At 42.3% G+C, this 20,059-nt stretch overlaps 1 protein-coding gene across 1 annotated transcript in view; it reads right to left on the bottom strand.

The window, feature by feature from the left end:
- The window catches only part of LOC306795019 (testican-2), a 31,998-nt gene that overhangs the window by 6,228 nt on the left and 5,711 nt on the right, over positions 1-20,059 (bottom strand). The window contains exons 2-4 of the mRNA XM_079293344.1: positions 7,677-7,722; positions 2,570-2,684; positions 77-185 (exon numbers count right to left, since the gene is read on the bottom strand). Coding sequence (XP_079149470.1) covers positions 77-185; positions 2,570-2,684; positions 7,677-7,722 — 270 coding nt within the window. The remainder of the gene's footprint in view (positions 1-76; positions 186-2,569; positions 2,685-7,676; positions 7,723-20,059) is intronic.

The raw sequence follows: 20,059 nt of genomic DNA, 5'->3' as shown, positions 1-20,059 counted from the left end.
CCAGTAATAAAGCAAAAAAAAAAAAAAGGTAGAGTGCTTTTAGAGCGAGATGCTGCTGCAGAATATAATCTTTTACCTCAGAGGCGTAGTTGTGTCCATCAGAGCCACATACAGGTGAGGAGGCAGCAACAGGACAAGGCTTGCAGCTGTTTTCCTGAGCCTCCAGCTGCTCCGACTGTTTGACTCTGATCATTACAGGAAAAAGGAACAAGTTCAAATGTCAGTCCACCCCAAATTACAGAGGAAACATTTTTTTTTAGTTATATATTATATTTTATATTTTCCAAGATTTTTAGGATATCTGTTGGTGAGATGCCTACCCCTATACAACAGAGGGGAATGGGAGCACTGAAACATTACATTGAACAAGAACACTAGAGTCTCTACACAGACATGCTCGGAGCGCCGCACAGTGTTGCTAAATGCTAAGTCAGCATGCTGACATGCTGACAATGGCAATGCTAACACCATGCCAACATTTGCTAATTAGCAACACAAAGTAAAGCTCAGGCTGATGGGTATGTCATAGGTGTTGCAGGTATTTCCTCATCGATTAAGTAAAGGTTGAACCTGATGATGGCTTAGGATCACCAAAATGATTACAATCAATTGTGAAGAAGACGTGGATGACTTTCATGGCAATCCATCCAATAGGTGTGAAGACATTTCACTAACTGTCGCTAGAGAAAAAGTAAGGGGATCATCAAAGTGAATAGGATTCATCCTCTGGGGACCATAACGCTTGTGCAAAACATCATGGTAATCAAACCAACATTGCCTCTCCCACATCAATGTGGCTAAAAGCTCAAAAGTATCTCTTTCCAGAAATATTGATCCGGCTAAACACTGTCAACAATTTTCATTGTGACTATTTCTTTCGTAGAGTATTTTCCGAGTAAACAGTTGACAGAGAGGTCTGCAGATTTCCCAGAGCATCAGATAATGTCTGTCTTCCACAGGGTTCAGATGAAGTCACTGCCTAGCTCAGAAACACTTATGTCTCATTTCTTTAGAAAACACTGTGGAACTGAACATACTTCTGGTTGTTCGTTTGAGAGGGATGCAATTTTCTGACGACAAAATCAATTTAACGGGACACTATTTGGAGAAGACATGTTGCTGTTGATTAAGTAAATGTTCATTTTACTTTCACTGTGGTGGGATGGCAACAGAAACCAGAGAGACCGATAACTCTGATCTCGGGTAAATAAAAACTGATTTGTCTGCATTTGCTTGTTAATGTTTGAAAGCTCTTGTTTTGTAAAAATCCCATTTGCTTCTTCTCGTCTGATTGACTTCATGTTCCGTGAGCGCAGCGCTTTGCGGTACGGCTTCTGAAGCTGCTGCTTAATGATGCCGGGATGGTTTAGTGTGGTTCGTGCTTATTACCCATTATTCGGCGCAGTCTCTCTCATCTCTGGAGTGACTCTGTAAGTGAAGCGCTTTATTGAAAAAGATAAACGCCTGTTGCAGCAGATAGACATTGAAGGCAGTAATAATTCACTTCATTAATTCTTTTCAGACTGCAACTCTGCTCATTTGTTTTCCAGTCAAAGTGGAATAAATGGGTGAAGGACTAGATAAGTGATTTTTCGTGCGCTTTACACGGAAAAAATAAAGGATCGTTGTGAAGGAAGAGCATTACGTTGTGTTAAATGACCACAGTGGCAAGTATTTTGTATTTACTTTAGCTGTCATGGTTTCAACCCTACCTACCTCCTCGAAAGCGCCCCTCTTATCAACATGGGAAGTTCAGTTCAGGGTTATTTCTGGGACTTGGGCACACAGTGTACTCCACACTCGAGTGGTTTGAGACGTAAGAACACTGTTGCTTAGTGACAGACAATAAGATTGACGTTACCTGAGACCTTTCATTTTCTTGTGTGTGTGTTCTTTGCACGTCATTGTCATGCTATGATAGACTTGACAACTAAATAAATTAGCCAACTTATGAACGCATGAAGCGAGACTCAATGCAGAGATACATTTGGCACAAAGAAAAACACAATATACTGTCGCTGATTCATGCTGTATGTGGTGCACAAACATGAGAATGTTGAGGATAATCACATCCATGGAGCTGAGGGGACTTTTTCCACTTTCATCTGATTTGATGACCTGTTCATTTTAGTCTTAAATAAATGAATTCAGAAACTGATGATCCGTGTCGTTTTAAAGTGATTCAACTGAGTAATAGTGGCTTGATCTTAATTAAAACTGAGCCATGGGAGTTCATTGTACATCATGCATTAGATTAGATCATGATGAGTCATGGATTAAGCATTAATCATTCATAAAGTATGTACCCTTGACATTCGGTGTTATCCATCAAGCTAGCATCTCTTTCCTGTGTCGCAGCATGACCTATGATGTCAAGTCATCCATGAGGATAAATAATGGCCATGAAGATTTGAATCTTATAAGCAACTAAGTTTGAAGTTGAATCACCAGAAGAATAAATGAGGACATAAAATACCACGATACGTATAGCACAGCCATATATTATTTTGAAAACCATCTATCCGAATGAATGTGATATCCCTCCCTCTGGCTTTAGGACTCAACCTACCTTTGCTCCAGTTTCTTGCGATTGACACACATGGCCCTCTGGTAGCCCTGAGCGATGCACACCTTATGGCGGCTGCACTTCACATTCTGGCACGGGTCCTTGGTGGTGTCCACGGCTGCGAGCACAAACAACAACATCACTGCAAATCACCAGAGGTGTCAATCACAGCTGAGGTGTTTTTGCTTTAATCCTCTATTTTTGTCACCTCCTGGAGAAAAAAATTCAGAGCTTCCGGCTGTTGTTTTATTCGTCTTGACGAGGAGCATGTGTTCAACAGATTGAAAGCAGCCATTTTAAGTGCTGCATATTCAAATCGTTTATGTATTTACACCTTTTAACATGATCTTGCGTCCTCTCTTTTCAACACGGGCGTATGCAATACAAATCACGAAATGTGAAAAATATTCTAGCGGTGTGCACAAATGAGTCCATTGATTTTATAGTCAGCACCGCTGAAAAACATGGACGCCTAGCTGTCATTAGCAGGGCAGCCTGTCATCAACAGCGCTGCCTGCAGTCTCCAACGACTCCGTCTGATTGCCAGAGAGCCTGACAGCACTGATTGAGCATCTCTTTCTCTCGACTTGTCACATCTCACTTCCCCCATGTCAACTTATCGCTGTCTCTCCGCATCTTGCCTCTTCTCTCTCTCCCTCTCTCTCCCCCTCTCCCTCTCTCTCTCCCTCTCTCACACAAACACTCCATCTTTGTCTCCCACGTTCCCTTTCTTTCTATCCTCTTCCCTCCCTCCCCAGCTCTCTCCTCTCTCTCTCTCTCTCCCCCTCTCTCTCTCTCTCTCTCCCTCTCCCCCTCTCCCCCTCTGCCTCTCTCTCTCTCTCACACAAACACTCCATCTTTGTCTCCCATGTTCCCTTTCTTTCTATCCTCTTCCCTCCCTCCCCAGCTCTCTCCTCTCTCTCTCTCTCTCTCTCTCCCCCTCTCCCTCTCTCTCTCTCCCCCTCTCCCTCTCTCTCTCTCTCTCCCTCTCTCTCTCTCCCTCTCTCCCTCTCTCCCTCTCTCTCTCTCTCACACAAACACTCCATCTTTGTCTCCCACGTTCCCTTTCTTTCTATCCTCTTCCCTCCCTCCCCAGCTCTCTCTCCCTCTCTCTCTCTCTCTCTCTCTCTCTCTCTCTCTCCCTCTCTCTCTCTCTCTGTCTGTGGAGAGTTGAACTCTTCAATGCCAACCTCTCCTTCACCGATAGACTGAGATGGAAATAGCAGCGTGCCCTCCACCTTCCTCAGCCTCCTGGTCAATGCCGTCCCAAACTGTACGTCACACCATCACGGGCCATTTTCTGCCTTCCAGGGGAGGCCTCGGAAAACACACAGGCTCGATATGAATTTAAGAGTGAGTGGCGAGAGGAATTCAAAGCTGTGAAATCCTGAGTCAGCTTTGAGCAGCTGCTTTGCAGTCAACACGGCCAACAGACGAGGTGGCTGCCAGCCAGATTCCTGCAAATCCTAAGACTAGGTGGTACTTTCATGCTACAGCAGGGAGGTACACGGGAACAGTGGATGACATGAGAACTCTGAGGGGATCCAAAAATACCGCTAGGAAGCAGTGTGCCTGTGGTGTTTTTGTTCTATAAAAGCAGGTATGACAGTGAGCTGGTGACTGGAGTTCATAAAGAGCAGCACCACTTCCGAGCTTCCTAGCTTGTGATCCCCCGAGACGTTGTTCCACAATGCATTTTCTATTATGGAGGTGTTGGTTCCCAATGTAACTCTCTCACAGGTTTTTTTAAACAAATAGCTTAAAGTCTCAGAGAAGTCCGACCAAATGTCTTAATCTGAGCTCAGAAACGTCTTAACATTTCAACAGACGGCTGTCTGTGTAGACAGCGACACATTTCACCATAGAAGGGCAGAGCAAGGCAACTATAGTGGTCTGTGGAGATATTGGACACTAAAACCTGAGCAAACATATCTGTGAGATCAAGAACATACATGTGAAGACACAACACAAAACAATTATAACCATAAAGTGCTGCGCTACATCTCTGCTGCACAGGGTTGGAAAAAGCACGTTGTGACTTTTAGTTGTCAGGATAAACAGGGTTATTAGACTGGGTGCAGTTACTCTTAAACATTTCAAGATGTTTTAATATTTCCCCAATTTTCTGTAATAAGCAAATGAGAAAATTAGCATATCCATCACATGATTATTTATCAGTATTTGTATACAAAAATAGGCGAGCAGCTCCCAAAAGATGAGGAATTGGCATCAGTGAGATAACACTGGTATTGTTTTTTTGCAGACTATCAAATTGAATCACAAATCTGTTGATATAAATTCCACTTCTCAGACGGGAAGAATTTCCTAAATATAAAAGACTCCGCAGCTCAAAGACAGAATGAAACCTAAAAGTCGTTGCACATAAAATATTTTTCTGTGATAAAAACCTCCCAAGAATCAACCCACACTGTCACCATACATCTCATTTTGTCTATTTCTTTAAAACAAAGAGACCAAAGACATCTCATATTGTCACATCTCACATCAAATCACATCCCTCAGAGTTTCCTCAAGCTTTCTTCTGGCTCATCTTACAGAGACTGTCACAGTGGATTTTGTTGGTGGTTTCTATCAAAGTACAAGGTTTAACATTCCCTTTTGTTAATAACGGATTCAGTCAGGGACCGTAAACTTTTTATGGGGGCAGGGAGCCAAACTGAGTGGTATTTTTTTAGTGGTGTAATATACCCAAACTATAACCACTTTCTTCTCTGCCGTTTTACAGTGACTGTGCCTGCCGTCCACCAGCACAGAAACCACAGAGAGAGTGAGCCGTGCACTGCACAGTCTGAATATATGAGGACGAATAAAATAAAACTAGAAAAGCACTCAGGAGGGCACACACCGGTACAAAGTCTCTACAATCCTCTTAATGCGTTAGTTTGAGAATATAAAATGTGGATCTGAATCTGGATACAATATACTCATTCAGCGAGACAAAACACTGTCCAGAAATACCACGGCTTTGCATAAGTATGAAGATAACTGTAGATATAACAAACAAGCTCATTGGCTAATGGCAGCCCAAAGACAAACAAACGACTTTTTTCTCAGTCTATATTTCGTAGAAAATTGCTTCTACCCCTCATAACTCAGGAGTTTTTGAAATACTGAGAACTTCATAAACAGCCATGTGTTAGGGTTGGTGGATGTGAATCTCCAGCCCAAATAGTTACTTTAATAAAAACCTTATAATTACTTTACTGTATGTTCCCATGGAAACACAGCTTGGTGTTTTCAGTATAGCTTCAGCTGGTGATGTGCACCTTCTCTCATTGCTTAAGACCAAACACATCCCTCACACAGTATTCTTATACGACTCCTACATACTGAAGATGAAATCCAAGCCCAAGATTCAATTTGCATCAACAGCCATTATGGGTTTTGAATACGCCTGTAATCATGTCGACAAAAGCGATGAAACTGCTATGAGTTTCCAATCTCTGGGAGATTATTATTGTTATTACGCTGCCATCAAAAACATAATACAGGACTGCTCTCTCATCCACGATCAGCTTTCCTCCCCGTTGTCTGTGAGTTCTCTACTGAACATTGCAGTTGGACAGGATCCTCCATCAAAGGCCTTCATCAAATTGTTTTACATTCACATTGTCAGAGTGTGCATTTAATAAAGTACTTTCGTGGTTCTGGCCCAAAAAAAGAAAAGAAGATCCGCAAAGGACCCGCCAAGAAATAGTAGCACCCATCTGAAACCGAAAAGATGAAGCGCTGATGAATATTAAAAGCATGAGAGACAGGCTTTAAGAAAATTAGTTTCAACTGGATTTGCAATTACTGTCAACGCAGAAGACGCTTTTATACCCTTCGAGTTAATTGGTGGTCGCTGTGTTAAAACACCCTGCAGCTTTTATTCAACTCCAATGGAGCTATGAAATTATTTACTCATAATTACCTCTTAATTACACATTATGTCTGAATAATTTCCCAAAGTTGTACAAATGGAAGCATAATCACAGTCAGAGTACATTTTTTTTTCAGTCTCGGCATTAGAGAAGTTTGATTTATCGGCTAAAACAAACAATGTCACGGTCAAATAGCAGGCACCTTATTTGTTTTTGTAATGGCCCTCAAAGACTCTGCAGAGCCGACGTCTCAATCGGCTCACATTACAAAAGAACCAGAGGAGTCTGAAGTCTCCCATTAGGCCTCTTGTTCTATCCGGGGCTTGCAGGTACACCTTGTCAGAGGTTCTGCTGTCCTCTTAATTTAGCAATAAAGAGGACCCTGATCAATTAACTGTGCGGAATTAGTTCCAGTGGGAGTTGGGACGAGGATGAAATCAATGGTATTCAAATGAACACCTCCCACACCACAGCAAGCGAGGCGTTTTCTTGAGACGACATTAGTTATTCTCCCTGTTGTAAGAACAGATGCTGGGATAACGCCCGGAGCTGCCGCTTCTCACACCTTTCCCCTTTGAGGCAAATCTTCAAGACGATTCGATGTCTTTTATTAAGTGAGGCAGTATGGGTGTGGCGCTACAGCCGACCTCCCGCACTCACCTCGCAGCAGGAACACACTGCTAACACCCACCGGCCTGCTTGATTGGCTAACACATGTATGAATGGTATCTGTATAATCTGAGCTGTGAAATGATTCATACTCCATTACCTCCACCACAGAAGAGTTAGCATTTGACCAGCTCAAGCCGCTGTTAAGTTGAACAGCTGCATGTTAACTTCAGCACACTGTCCTCTTGAAAGGCACACTGTAGAATGTTTTAAACGGTAAGCTCAATACTAGGATTTATTTCCCCCAAATTTGGAAGAGCAATTAAGAAATGCCATCATTTCTGTATTGCGCGCTGCACTATTTCATATGGCAGACGTACAAAGGTAGACATGCACTTAGCATTGATTACAGTATGCTGGTAGAATCTGAAATACGGCAGGGATTCCTTTTCTTCGCAGTAGAACTGGCCGTTTAAGTGAAGCCATTTAAATATTAAATATATCTCTGCATGTAGTACAGCATACACTCAGGCTCTCAGTGGAAAACCCATTAAACCACACAGTCGTCTTCATATGTCCACAGAAAATCTTTTCTAATCAGAGAAAATCAGACTTACTTTCATCGGAGCCCGTGTTCTCCTCCATGTTTTTGATGTAGTCATCCTGGAAAGAAAATGTATTTGCATTAATGGATTAAATATTTGATTTTAGGAAATATGCTTTCTTAATGAGAATTCAGAAACCTTAAATAATGAAGAAAGATTCCAGAAACTTTGCTCAGCGCGATGAACGACGATGATTGTAGCAATTCAAATGCATTCAGCTGCTATGTTGAATAGATGGGTTTTAAAAAGGACATTTTCACAACACAAAAATCTTCAGGAGTTTTTTCTCAGTCCGAGGTTAAATTCAGTTAATTTCTGTGAACATTTTTACTCACCACATATTCTGTTGTCTTTATTTCGATCTTTGAGTTAAAGCAAATAATAAGAAACAGAAGTGTAACCAGGGGCTTACAACCCAGAGACATAACGACTCGAAAAAGAGATTAAATCTCCCACTCAGGCATGTCATTCATCGCCATCAAGGTTTTGCCCTTTTGCTGATGACATTCAATTATTCTTTCCAACATATATATTAAATTACTTTAAGTGGTGAATGGATAAAAGTTTGCCAGAATAATAGCATACGTAACTACGTACTTTGAGTTATTTCTATCCGTTTATGATTTATGTTGCAGTTCTACCATTTCCTTTAATGCTGCCGTGTCCTTTCTGTCTTTTATCTGCTCTGGTTTTTCTGCTGCTTTATTTTGCAAGTTTTATAGTCATGTACTGTCACTGTCAAATGTTCAGAGATTTAAAACTTTTTACATAAACTCAAAAAGGTAACAGTTTGATCTTTTGGAATATTCGCTTATTCACTATCGAGAGTTAGATGAGAACATTGCTATGATCTGTATGCTAAATGTGTAGCTGGAACCAGCAGATGATGAATTTATCTTAGCACAAAGACTGAAAACAGGGGGAAACAGCTAGCCTAGCTCCGTACAAAAATACTTTTTACACTTTGGTTATGGAACAGATTAGAATGACAGATTAAAGAAATATACGGTGTAAATTAGTGAGATTTAGATGTGCAGATATGGATTTTGTTACCTTTGTACAGAGCCAGGCTAGCTGTTTCCAGTTGTTATGCTAAGCTAAGTTATGCTAAGCTAAGTTAAGCTGAGCAGCTTCCTAGTTATCATACAAGCATGAGTGGTATTGATCTTCTCATCTAATTCTCAGCAAGAAAATGAGTAAGAATATTTCCCAAAATGGTAGGCGGCTTCTTTAAGTGTTGTATTAGAGTTATTGTGGAAGTCGTTGTAGCTGTCTGACATTAAGTAAACTGCAAAAAGACTTAGAGCATCTTATAAAAAAGACCTGGACTATCTGAGCCCCTGCACTGTTGCAGAGGGAATATTCAAAAACTAACTCTGGTTTTTAGATTGTGTCCCTGGCGAGGTTGCGCTGGAACAATGATAACATTCAGTGTCCCCCTGCTGCCCATTTTGCTCTGTGTCAGGACAGAGAGGATCAACTATAAAGCGGTTACTACACGAGGCCCAGAGAGGCCGCTGAGGATCAGGTCTGTTCAGTTTAGCTCAGTCTTAGTCTGCTCAGGGGACACAGGGACCAAACTCTCAAGTCAAGCTGAACAAGTATAGCCGACGGCATTTTAAATACTGTGCACAGGGTGAGTAGTTAAAGGTTTTGTGCTTTAACTGAAGTGAATTGATATCTGCAAGTCTAAAAAGAACACATTTTCATTCATGAACCAGACCATATATTCTTTTAATATCAATATACTTCTTACTTTCTAGGAAGCAGTAGTTTACATTTGGCTCTTGATGTAATTCATGTTTTACATGTTATTGTCTCCAATATCCTTTGTCTTCGTGTCGTTGTATTGTGTATTTTTTCGCGCTTTAGCCAAGTTGAGCTCTTTACAAAAGGCAGGTGACACCTACAGTACAGCCAAAAAGAGTCGTCAAAACAGACACAGACAATGTCACTGTACAAATGGACAAAAGAGACACTCACCTCGACTTCCTGTGGCAATGACAAGCAGCAGCGGGGGAGAAAGAAAGAGAGTCATTGTTAGCAGAAAAGAAAACACTTAAAAAGTTCTCATTTTGCTTCCATTCAGCATGCAAACAGTGGGTTGGTTTATTAGTTATGGCAGCAGTTAAAACTGTCAGCCCTTAATGCACGCTGATTGCAAATACATGCCTTAGTCTCGCTCCTCACGGGGGACAACGTAAGACATTCACAGAGGATTATGGGAGACTATTAAGCGAGGATGATCCGCTGCCACTTCTATGAGCTGGCAGGGGTCCCGATCTCTAAGGGCTCATTCTGTGGCTGTGTTTACAAGCAACTGCCGAACGCCAGCCTCCTGCCAGCTCAGAAGTCGTGGATAAGCCACGACATACCGCGCTCGCCATGGGAAAAATACAGGCAAACTGTTGGGAATCTTCAAAGTCAACAGGCAGATGTGATTTAGATGTTTTCTTTTTATGGTTGCAGCAGACACATAAAGCACATTTACTAAGCGTACCATTGGCAACAGGGACAGATATAGCTCCTGTAAAGTATAACCTTGAGTTAACAGGGGAGTGACTGCTTTCCTTTCATTCCATTTCACCGTCTTGGCTTCCGTCCAAGGGCATTACACACCACCGCAGCCTGTGTGTTTCATCATTCAATGCTCCGGTGTGTTTTGAGAGAAATATAGCACTGTATGGTTTATTTTAGCAACTCAACCCAGTAAATAAACCTAATTCTTACACACACACCCCCCCCCCCCCCCACACACACACACACACAGCCATACCTGTCTACTTAATATATCACTATGAACAATTTACTGGCCACACAAGGACAAGCCAAAAAGCCTGCGGAAGGCTTTAAAAGGCTAAAGTAGGAATTCATCACCGAGCTGCAGCAGGACTCTAGATTTCACCTCAGAGACGGTTTCTTGGAGGTAAGTATTCTCCCTGGAGCAGTGACAAGGTCCAGGTGCAACAAAACGAGAGGCGATATCACTGTTTTATCTTTAACAATCAGCTGGATTTCAGTGATATGAGAAAAAGAATTTTTTTTAATTTAAATATGTCACATGTAATGTAAACTCCTCCACTGCTGAACATATCTGCTTATTTGCAAGGCATTTAAAAGGTTATAGCTGTAAGACTGAACTTTCACGGTAACAAAGCAGTATAAAGAATCAGAATCAGGTTCATTGGCAAGTTTTTGCTTTTGTGTATTTGTGCACAACAAGAATATAAGAGAAAATGTAATTAAAAATAAAGCAAGTATTGCAAAAATATAGAAACGTAAATATAGAAGAAAAATAAGATGATGAAAAAATACTGTAACAAATGTACACAATATATCTGAATTAAAATGAAATAGCTGTGCAGTTTGTGCAAAACAAAGAGAGACAATATAATTGCTAAGTCCTTAAATCAGCCACAGAATCAACTTCTACAAATACTGGAAAAAAAAAATGTATCGCAGAATACCACAAAACGACCGCCCTCATCATCAAAGATACGACTGTAATATGTCGTGTGTCAGATGTAACGATTTCTTGATTAATTATTCGCACGGCCTCTGCAATTATACCCAGCTCACGGTGCTGCAGGGGCCGGTGGGAGTCCTACAGCGCGTCCTAAAGGCTCGAGTGCTTATCTTCTCCTAGCAGCAGTGTGACAGCAAGGACACCAGGCTGAGGCTGCATTTAGTCCTTCACCAAGGTTGAGAGGGGGGGGGGGGGATCAGGGAGTAAGGGGGTATGATATTCATGGTGGAGGTCCCCTGAGTTATGTGAATCATATCACACACGCCACCTCTTCTGCCATTCGTCAACAAGGCTGTATCGCAGCCGGTGTAAAACAGAAGCGAGAGGCTAATGGAGCTTGACTATCCAGATGCTGCGACTGCTCCTCCTGGACCACGCACTGGTATTAGGCTGACAGCGCTTTGGCCGCAAGCCTGATCGCGCTCCTCCAAGTTAACATCCATCTCACCAGGACCGAGCCCCGTTTGCTGGTGACATAAATACCACAGATGACCCTGAACCAGCCCCAACGTCACCCACTGCAAAAAACACCCGCGCACACCCACCCATCCCCGAGCACGGACGCCAAAATGTTCATACACGTCGCAGCTCTGCATGACAGCCGGAGGGGGAAGTCTTAAACCGTTAAACTGCATGTCTGTGTCGTGTTGTGGAAAGAAATTGCTCTGCTGTTGAGAGTGTGTGAACCTTTGGAGTAATGCTCCAATGCTATACTCAGTATTGGTCTGATAATAGCAGAAACACTGGATCGGATACAAAAAAACAACATAAAAAACAAAACGTTAGGGATGCCAAGGTGGCCTAGACAGCCATGAAAGTCCAGAAGACAATTCTGCAAAATCCTGGATTCTTTTGGACCAAATCAAGTCATTAGAGGGTTTAGAAATCCAAGTTCAAAGTTGTATTTCCAGTCTTTCAATGCCATGATAATTTATCATGAATTGGTCGGAGCATTGTACTAAAACGATTTGCTTGATGGTCTTTTGTTTTCACAGGTTCATCACACCTCTCTAATGTCTTGTTTAACAGGGCAGACGGCGTAAAAATAAGTTATAGCTCAAAATGAGTAGAATAGACAAATGAAAACATGTTAAAGTTACTGTAGGGAAGTGTTAACTGGTTTTGAAATAGTCTCAAGTTGATACTGATGCCTCATGTGACCCACATAAGTAAACAAGACGATCAGTGAGAAGATATAGCCCCGATTTACTCCGGCTATGTGTGTCCCACTTCCAGCCAAAATGGTTTTGAAATTCGTTAAATTTAGTTGTTGCCCATGCAGCTTGCGAGATGTATGATTTTCCATCACGTGAGCAAAGTCAACAATAATTACAATGTGATTTAAAAAAACAATTGTTGAGCCGTCTGTAATGTTTACATGTGTTTATCCACAGCTTAAATCTTGGAGGTCAAGTGCAAATGACAGACGCCCCCCCCCCCCCCCCGCATCCTTGAAGTCTCTGAAACGTGGAATGATGAGGGAGTATCCATCTCCGAAGACACAACACAAAAACAAGCATGCAAGTCGGAGAGTGGGCTCTGAGTGTCGGCGCTGAGAGCCGCCAGAGCACGAGCTCTCTTCAGCTCGGTGGAGAAACGCTCACCGAGTGAAAGGAATGCCACAGTGAGAATCTGCATCTCCTCTCCCCTGCTGCAATGATCCGTCACGTGCATGCACACCGCTCGCTCCGTCACTGCGGCTCATCTGTCCCCGCAATGTGACAGGATCTGTCCGGTCCGGGTTTCTGGAGGACGCCGACGCACACAGACCTAATTCTAACCTCGCACACCTCTTGCTGCTTTAGAGAAAGTGCTGGAAATGGAGGAAACATTTGAAATCAAACCAAGGTGGATGTCAAAGACTTCTTCAAACGACAGGATATTTCATACTTGTATCACAATACCTCCACACACACACACACACGTATATTATATGTCAGATAATCTCCTCTACAGCTGATATGATAAGCTCCTCTCTGATCACAGAACAGATCATATTTCCTGATCTCATTTAGAGTGATCACATTGTTTGTGGATTGATTGTTATCTATGACTCTGTATCCAAACAGCCTCTTCCAAAAAAACAGGGTGTCCTGCCTTATAGGATTCCTGAGTTAGACGAGAAGATCAATACCACTTGCCATGTCTGTACAATACATATAAAAGATATAGACATATAGCAGCAGGTTAGCTTAGCTTAGCACAAAAACAGGAATCAGGGGGAAATAACGTATACATAAACTATATTGAAGCAATACAAACACATTTACATGACATGAAGTGCACATACCAACTCGATGTGATCTAAAAAGCATGTCTGCCACCAGCCAGACTGCATCTATAACTACATTTATTTTGATGCTGATTTGGATCCAGATTTGTAAAAAAAAAAAAAAGTACCAGCAGCAAACAGAGTGTTGGGTCTTTAAATCCCCAGATTGCTTTAGTTCAGAAGCTCTGCGTAACAGATGAAGTGCCTCTCCCTCAGGGCAATAACTGCATGCTTCATCCTTCACAATATCCCATGTTGATATTCTAAGGACACTATTTGCAGTGAAGACGTCACTTAAGCAGCAGAGATTAAATGATGATCTGGACCAGTTGTCATTTATCTGGCTTCATGAAGTCATTTGCTCCGGCAGCGACTGGATGAACACGGGCTGATGGATTGGACTGGTGATCCGGGTCATAGTCGGTAATGAACGGAGACCCTGCGAGAGGCTCAGCTGATCGCTCCGCTCTGGTCCTGGGCCACGTCATCCTCAGATCACTGAAGGGTGTCTGCCTCTCTCTGACTGACAGGACCCCCCGGCCAGCCATTTGCCCAGTGATGTGCTTTGCCTGATTAATGTAGCCGAATTAGTCACGTCTCCCTGCCGACCATAAATCGTTGCTAAAGGGCACAGAGGCGGAGGCTGTGGTGAATCTACATCCCGCCCTCCGTGTCTCTGTAGTTACCAGGGAGCAGCGGGAGTGCATCTCGCCTTTGCCATGTCATTATGGCGCCCCGATTCAGCTCGCCGGGGCCTGAGATGCGGAGGTAATGTCTCGTTCTGTTTTGTACCCCGTCGTCTTTGAAAAAAACGGTGGAGAAATGGGAGAGACACTAATGGCGCAGACCCACCACAGATTGAACCACTTAGAAATGCATTAGAGTGTTTCCAAAAATGATGCTGTGTCTTCTTCGGCCTGAACCCACTGGCAAAACATTTTCACTTGAAACAGCAGAAACAGCTGGTGGGACATATTTTCACATCTCCTTTGATTCCACACACCAACTCGAGCTTCCTACATCTGTAGCTCCTCAGTTTGCTCTTATTGAACCGTGACAGGTCGGAGATGTTCGACACCGTGTTGACTCTGACAGTCACTGACGTGATCAATGATCGTATTACAGGCTGTTCAGGGTGATTACATGCATGCGTATATGACAAAATAAGAAACCCAAAATCAGAAACCCACAGAGGAAACTGTGGGTGTCTCGATCGCAGCAAAACACTGGAGCATTACGGGATTAAGTCGCAGCCCAGCAACACAGAGCTGGATCAAATTGATCATCTGAGCGAGAGTGCTCGGGGGGCCTGCAGGCAAAGGACACATGTTGTTGCACAAGGTAAGACGCCTGCCTGCAATGCAGTACAGTCCGGAGCCCATTCTGCAGCCGTCTCTGCACACCGAAGGGCACGTCTCTCTGCCCGAGCCACGAAGTAGCGTGCATCCATCTGAAACGTTTGCACCGCGCTGAAATGCGGAAATAATCAGGCAGACTGGGGAGTTTGGCTCTTGGCTAAGAACGCAGATGATCTAAATAACTGGCAATGACAACATAAGAGTCTCTTTGCAATATGAAACAAGAGTCGGAAAACATAAAAGAAGGCTTTTCTTCTGAGCTGCCGCCTTCGGCTAATAAGACCACGTTTCAGGAAGTTGCATCACAGAAATGAACCTTTTCCAATCGCAGGAGCCCCGTTAGCTTGCGGTCTCCAAATCGCTGATGAAGTGACACATCAAACAGTGGCCCGGGCTGGCTTTGCTGCAGCAGCCTCCGTAGTTGAATCGAGGCATTGCATGCTCCGAGAGGTGCAGTAATTGGAGAGGAGGAGGACGGCGCGCGGATGCAGAAAAACCCCTACTGCTGAGCCAAGCAGAACCCTGGAACGGCTGAGTCTCTGCAGCATCTTATCGCTCCCCCAACCCCTCCGTTTGCAAAACAAAGAAGCAGAAAGAGAGGAGGCAAGCCTTCAGGTTGAGCTCCACAGAGATGCCCCAGGGAGCTCTCAGCTTATGCTGAGCCATGCTGTTTGTGCATACAATATTAGCAGGAAAAACCCATAATAAGACTAATTGAAGCATGTGGGTCCACAGAAACAAAAATACCTGATTCCAGTGTGTTTTTTTTTACTTTATAGTAGCTGGACTCAACAGTATTGATCTGCAAACACAAAAAGTTAGCAGCGTACATGAATAAATGAATGACCTAAATCAATATTGAATGTAGTGGAGGCTAAGAAAATAAATTCCACTCCAGACTCTTAACTAACTGCCTTTGTTTCCCTGGAGAGAAGAAAAAAGCCTTGCCGGTTTTACTACTTAAAATACAAGCTAGCTTCATGAATTTGTTATTACAGAGTTGTAATTGATTTGGAATACATCAGGTATCAAACTGATATGTTGAGAGCAGATTCAAATCTAAATCTTTTCATGAATCTTAATTTAACCTGCGGTGAACTGTAAAAACGGCAAGAAAGAAAAGTCTAAAATGACAGCGATTTCCCACTTTGTTTTACTAAGTATTACTGTTATTGTATATGCTTGTTTTATGAATGCTACGTTATGGCTATAGTCAGACATTTTTTAATCTAATTGTGCATCTTCACTTGTCTTGAGAAAAACAAAAAGGCACAGATTGTACCCAAATGGCAAAATTTGAAGATTCTGCCTACAAGTCTCTAAAACCTCTGCTACTTCGCTGTGCTTCATTTTAATGAGCATTGGTCTTTGCACAGGTAAGGTTCAGATGTTGTGATACAGTTTGCAATAGGTGCATCATTCTGAAGGGATATTCACTCTAAAAGTGTGCAATTTTGATTTGAATTTTTTTTTAATCTGTTATGCTGTCTTCCATCTTCATTTACTGTGATCCAGTAACATATATATATATATATATATATATATATATATATATATATATATATATATATATATATATATATATATATATATATATATGCTGATGCTTACGCCTCTGCAGAAATCTCACAAGCGTTACCATTATAATGAAACCAAGATTATTATTCAAACAGACCTTGTAGCTGCTCTCTATCATTTGCAGTTTGGGGCAGAGCGCCACCGAAAGTAAATGAGTCTGTTCATAGCAAACTAACACGTTGTTGGTTTTTGCTCTTTTCTTGGTTTTTGGATGACATTGAGAAAACTACAACATAACACCTTTTCTATAAACTGGACTGAACTTTAACAGCCAAAAGCCTGTGTAAAGATGTATTTTTGTACCGAGCAGCTGTGTAATCATTTGAGCGTGCTGTAGTGCACTGTCAGCATGTGTGTTCAGCAAATCTCCAAAAATGATGATTACAATATCATTGTGCCGCCATCTATCTGCGCCTGCAATCACTGTTGTATTTGCTGTTTCCAAAGTTTCCACAGCCACGCCTGCTGTTTAAATGAATTCGACTCCAATAACAAGTCCATTCAACGCTGCAGAGCTCTTTTACAACTGTCAGACATGTGAGTTCAGAGACCGGCAGCATGGTTAAGAAAAGATAATGATGATAACCATCCCAGTTAAAATACCGCAGGGATCTGCATGAGACAGCTCACAGGGGTAGCTAAGTTAAATATGCTAGCTGGCTGATTACATTTAATTCCCCCTGTCTGCCATGGCAATGAGAACAAATTGGGTTGTTGTGGCTGCTGATAATACTAATCTCTCGGCGTGGCAGCGGGTTATTACAGTCAAACAGGGAGCCACATTGAGATGGCACGTTATTGCTTTAGGAAGGACTACATCACACATAAATGAGATTCTGTCGGGTTCTTTCAACTGAGAAAAAAAGGGACAATAGCGCTTTAGCTCTGTATATACGATTAGCTTGATTAAGGTCATTTCAATATGACTTTGTAGTGCATATCCATTACTCTGCCAACTCGGCAAATTAACAGTCTGCGTCTCTCTCTCTCTCTCTCCCACATACGCACACACAAACACAAACAACAAATGTATCCAACGCATGCCACACATACTAAAATACAGCTTGAACGCAGGAGGATCACAGTCCCTTCCAAGCATGTCCTTGACACCTCCCTCTTGGTCTGTCAGTTGATAACGCAACGAGGCTCGGCTCTTCCCTGCTCTTTCATATGCAGCTCTGGGACAGTCGAGCCGGAGACGAAACGAGCGTACGTCCCGTCCAACGTTCACATCAAACGTACAGAAGACAGTAGAAGAGGCTGATTCTCCCCAGGCAAGAGCGTGTCCTCATAGTGTGTGTCGCTGCCTGGCCTAATTGTACAGTACTCTGCTCACTGCTCTTTTAACAGTGAGTGATTTGTGGCCTAAAGCAAAGACTCGTTCAATGCCAGGTTGAACCTGAGCACCTTGCATTGTTACACCTATTGTTATGGCGGTGTTTGCTCAGACCATGTCTTTAGTGCAGCTAGGTTGCCATGATGGTGGCCCCCAAACACACATCTATCAAAAACATAAAAACACCCGAGGCAGACCTGAATATATATTGAAGACGGCACTTTTCTGCAGTCTAACATTTCCACCTGGTTAATAGCTACGTTTGCAAGTTTTTTTTCTTCAAGTTGAATAATTCCCACTTAAATAACATGGTGATTTCAGCTGGTGAAGCCTGTTCTAAAGTGTTTACTCAGAGAAGGGTGGACTAAGGTGTCTGCCTTGTGTCTGTGAGCAATAACAATAAAGGTCATTGCTGGTAAACAAGGGGTGTCATTGTCAAAGGGCAGATGAGTTTCCAGATTACAATAAATACAGATGGGTTTCTTATCATGATCAATCCATCATCAATCTATCACGATACTTCAGTCTGCTATGATGTATTATAAATAAAAGAAACCTGTAAAATACGTTTCTAAGTTGAGCCTCAGCCAGGTTTAGTACATCTAAATCTTATCAGTGATTGGAACTGTTTCTTCTAGCGCCACCATAAGGTTGAAATTTGTATTTTTGTGTCACGCATTTCACGCTCATGTCCTCCAGAGGCAAAATGTTGGTCATCCCTAAGCTGCACTTTGTGTTGAGTGCTAATATGCTCATGTTAACATGCTAACTAAGACGGTGAACATGGTCAACATTACACTTGCTAACCATCAGCATGTTAACATTGTCATTGTAAGCATGTTAGCATGCTTTTAGCATGTAGCTTAAGAGCACTGCTGTCTATGTACACTAGAGGTAAAGCATGGCTGTAGACTCGCGGTCTTGTTTTGGAGTTCTTCTACTTCTATGCAATAACAATCGTGTTATTGTCTAGATTTTTCATGTCTTGTGTGACATTTGTGTATTGATAGACCCCAGGCAGCCTATAACCACACTGACAGAAGCAAAAGGCGCTGCAGTAAACAATAAAAACCGAATGCCCTTATCAGTTTCCACTATCGACTCGTCGTCAGCAGTGATGTAGCTCTGTTTGCATGCTAAAAAGCTGGCTCGTTGATTGATTATTGGATGTGCCATCGTTACAGCCATGAATGAAGACAGACACAGCAGCAGAGTGGCGGCATTTATCGCTCTGCCTGCAGCAAGGCATGGAGGAGCTTCACCAGTGCAGACACAACTCTCAGGCAGACGCCACTATAAATAATGCATGAACAATAGAGCCAGAAGAGGAACCTTCCAACAGCTAATTATTCAGCCCGACATTTCAGCAACTCACAGAGAAGTTAACGGCTAAATATGATGGAATTCAGGCCGTCATTGCTACTGGAGTGCACGGTGCAGCCAGGCGCCCCGATTAAACACATTCATCTACATGTACTGTCCTGTCACAACAAGTTGATTCATCGTGCTCGGCCACGGAAAAAAACAAAAGGGATGTCGTTGTACCTGGACAGGCTGTGGAACATGCTTGTGAAAAAGCGTTCCTGCTGAGCTTCTCTCAGTGTTTCTTTGGCGTTTTTTTGCAGAGCATAAACATGCTTTACAAAGAGTAGAGCTTTTCCACAGGAACAACAACGCAAAACAGCCTCTCCACTCAACTAGCAAGCCAACAGGATCTCCTTTCTTCTCTGTTTCCACTGACATTCACCTCCAGCAAAAGACATGCATGGTAATGATGAGGGGACAAGAAATCGTCTCTTTCCACCACTTCTGCCATTTTGATCTCATTAGTGTGCAACGAGCAGATTTCCACAGATAGTGGACTTGATAGGGTGATCTTCAGAGGAAATACAGACAACTATTAGCTCATTTAACTGTTATGGTTTCTACCGTCTTCATTTTTTTATTTTTTTTATACTTAAATATTTTATTTGGGGTTTTTTTGTTGCAAAGAAAAACAAAAACAAATCCTAAAGAAGTAAGAAATAATACCAGCAATTCATGCACCTGGCAAAAGGCCAGGTGGAAATACATTTCAACAAATAGTTAAATTAAACAAAAACAAAATACATCAAAACAACCATGCAGCATGCCAACAACATTGTGCGTCACTCGTGTCAACCATAACTTCAGGATCAGATATCAAAATTGTGTATTGGAAGAGTTATATACACAGCAATATTTATGTTAAGATCTAGATTTGCACAGATGAAGTAGCATCCTGTTTGAAGAGAGTACCTGTCTTCTTAAAAGATAATGAGCTTCAGCAATGAACAGAGTAAAAAA

This window comes from Melanostigma gelatinosum (genome assembly GCF_949748355.1).
Source record: "Melanostigma gelatinosum genome assembly, chromosome: 21".
NCBI lineage: Eukaryota > Metazoa > Chordata > Actinopteri > Perciformes > Zoarcidae > Melanostigma > Melanostigma gelatinosum.
This window is presented reverse-complemented; position numbering and strand designations above follow the sequence as displayed.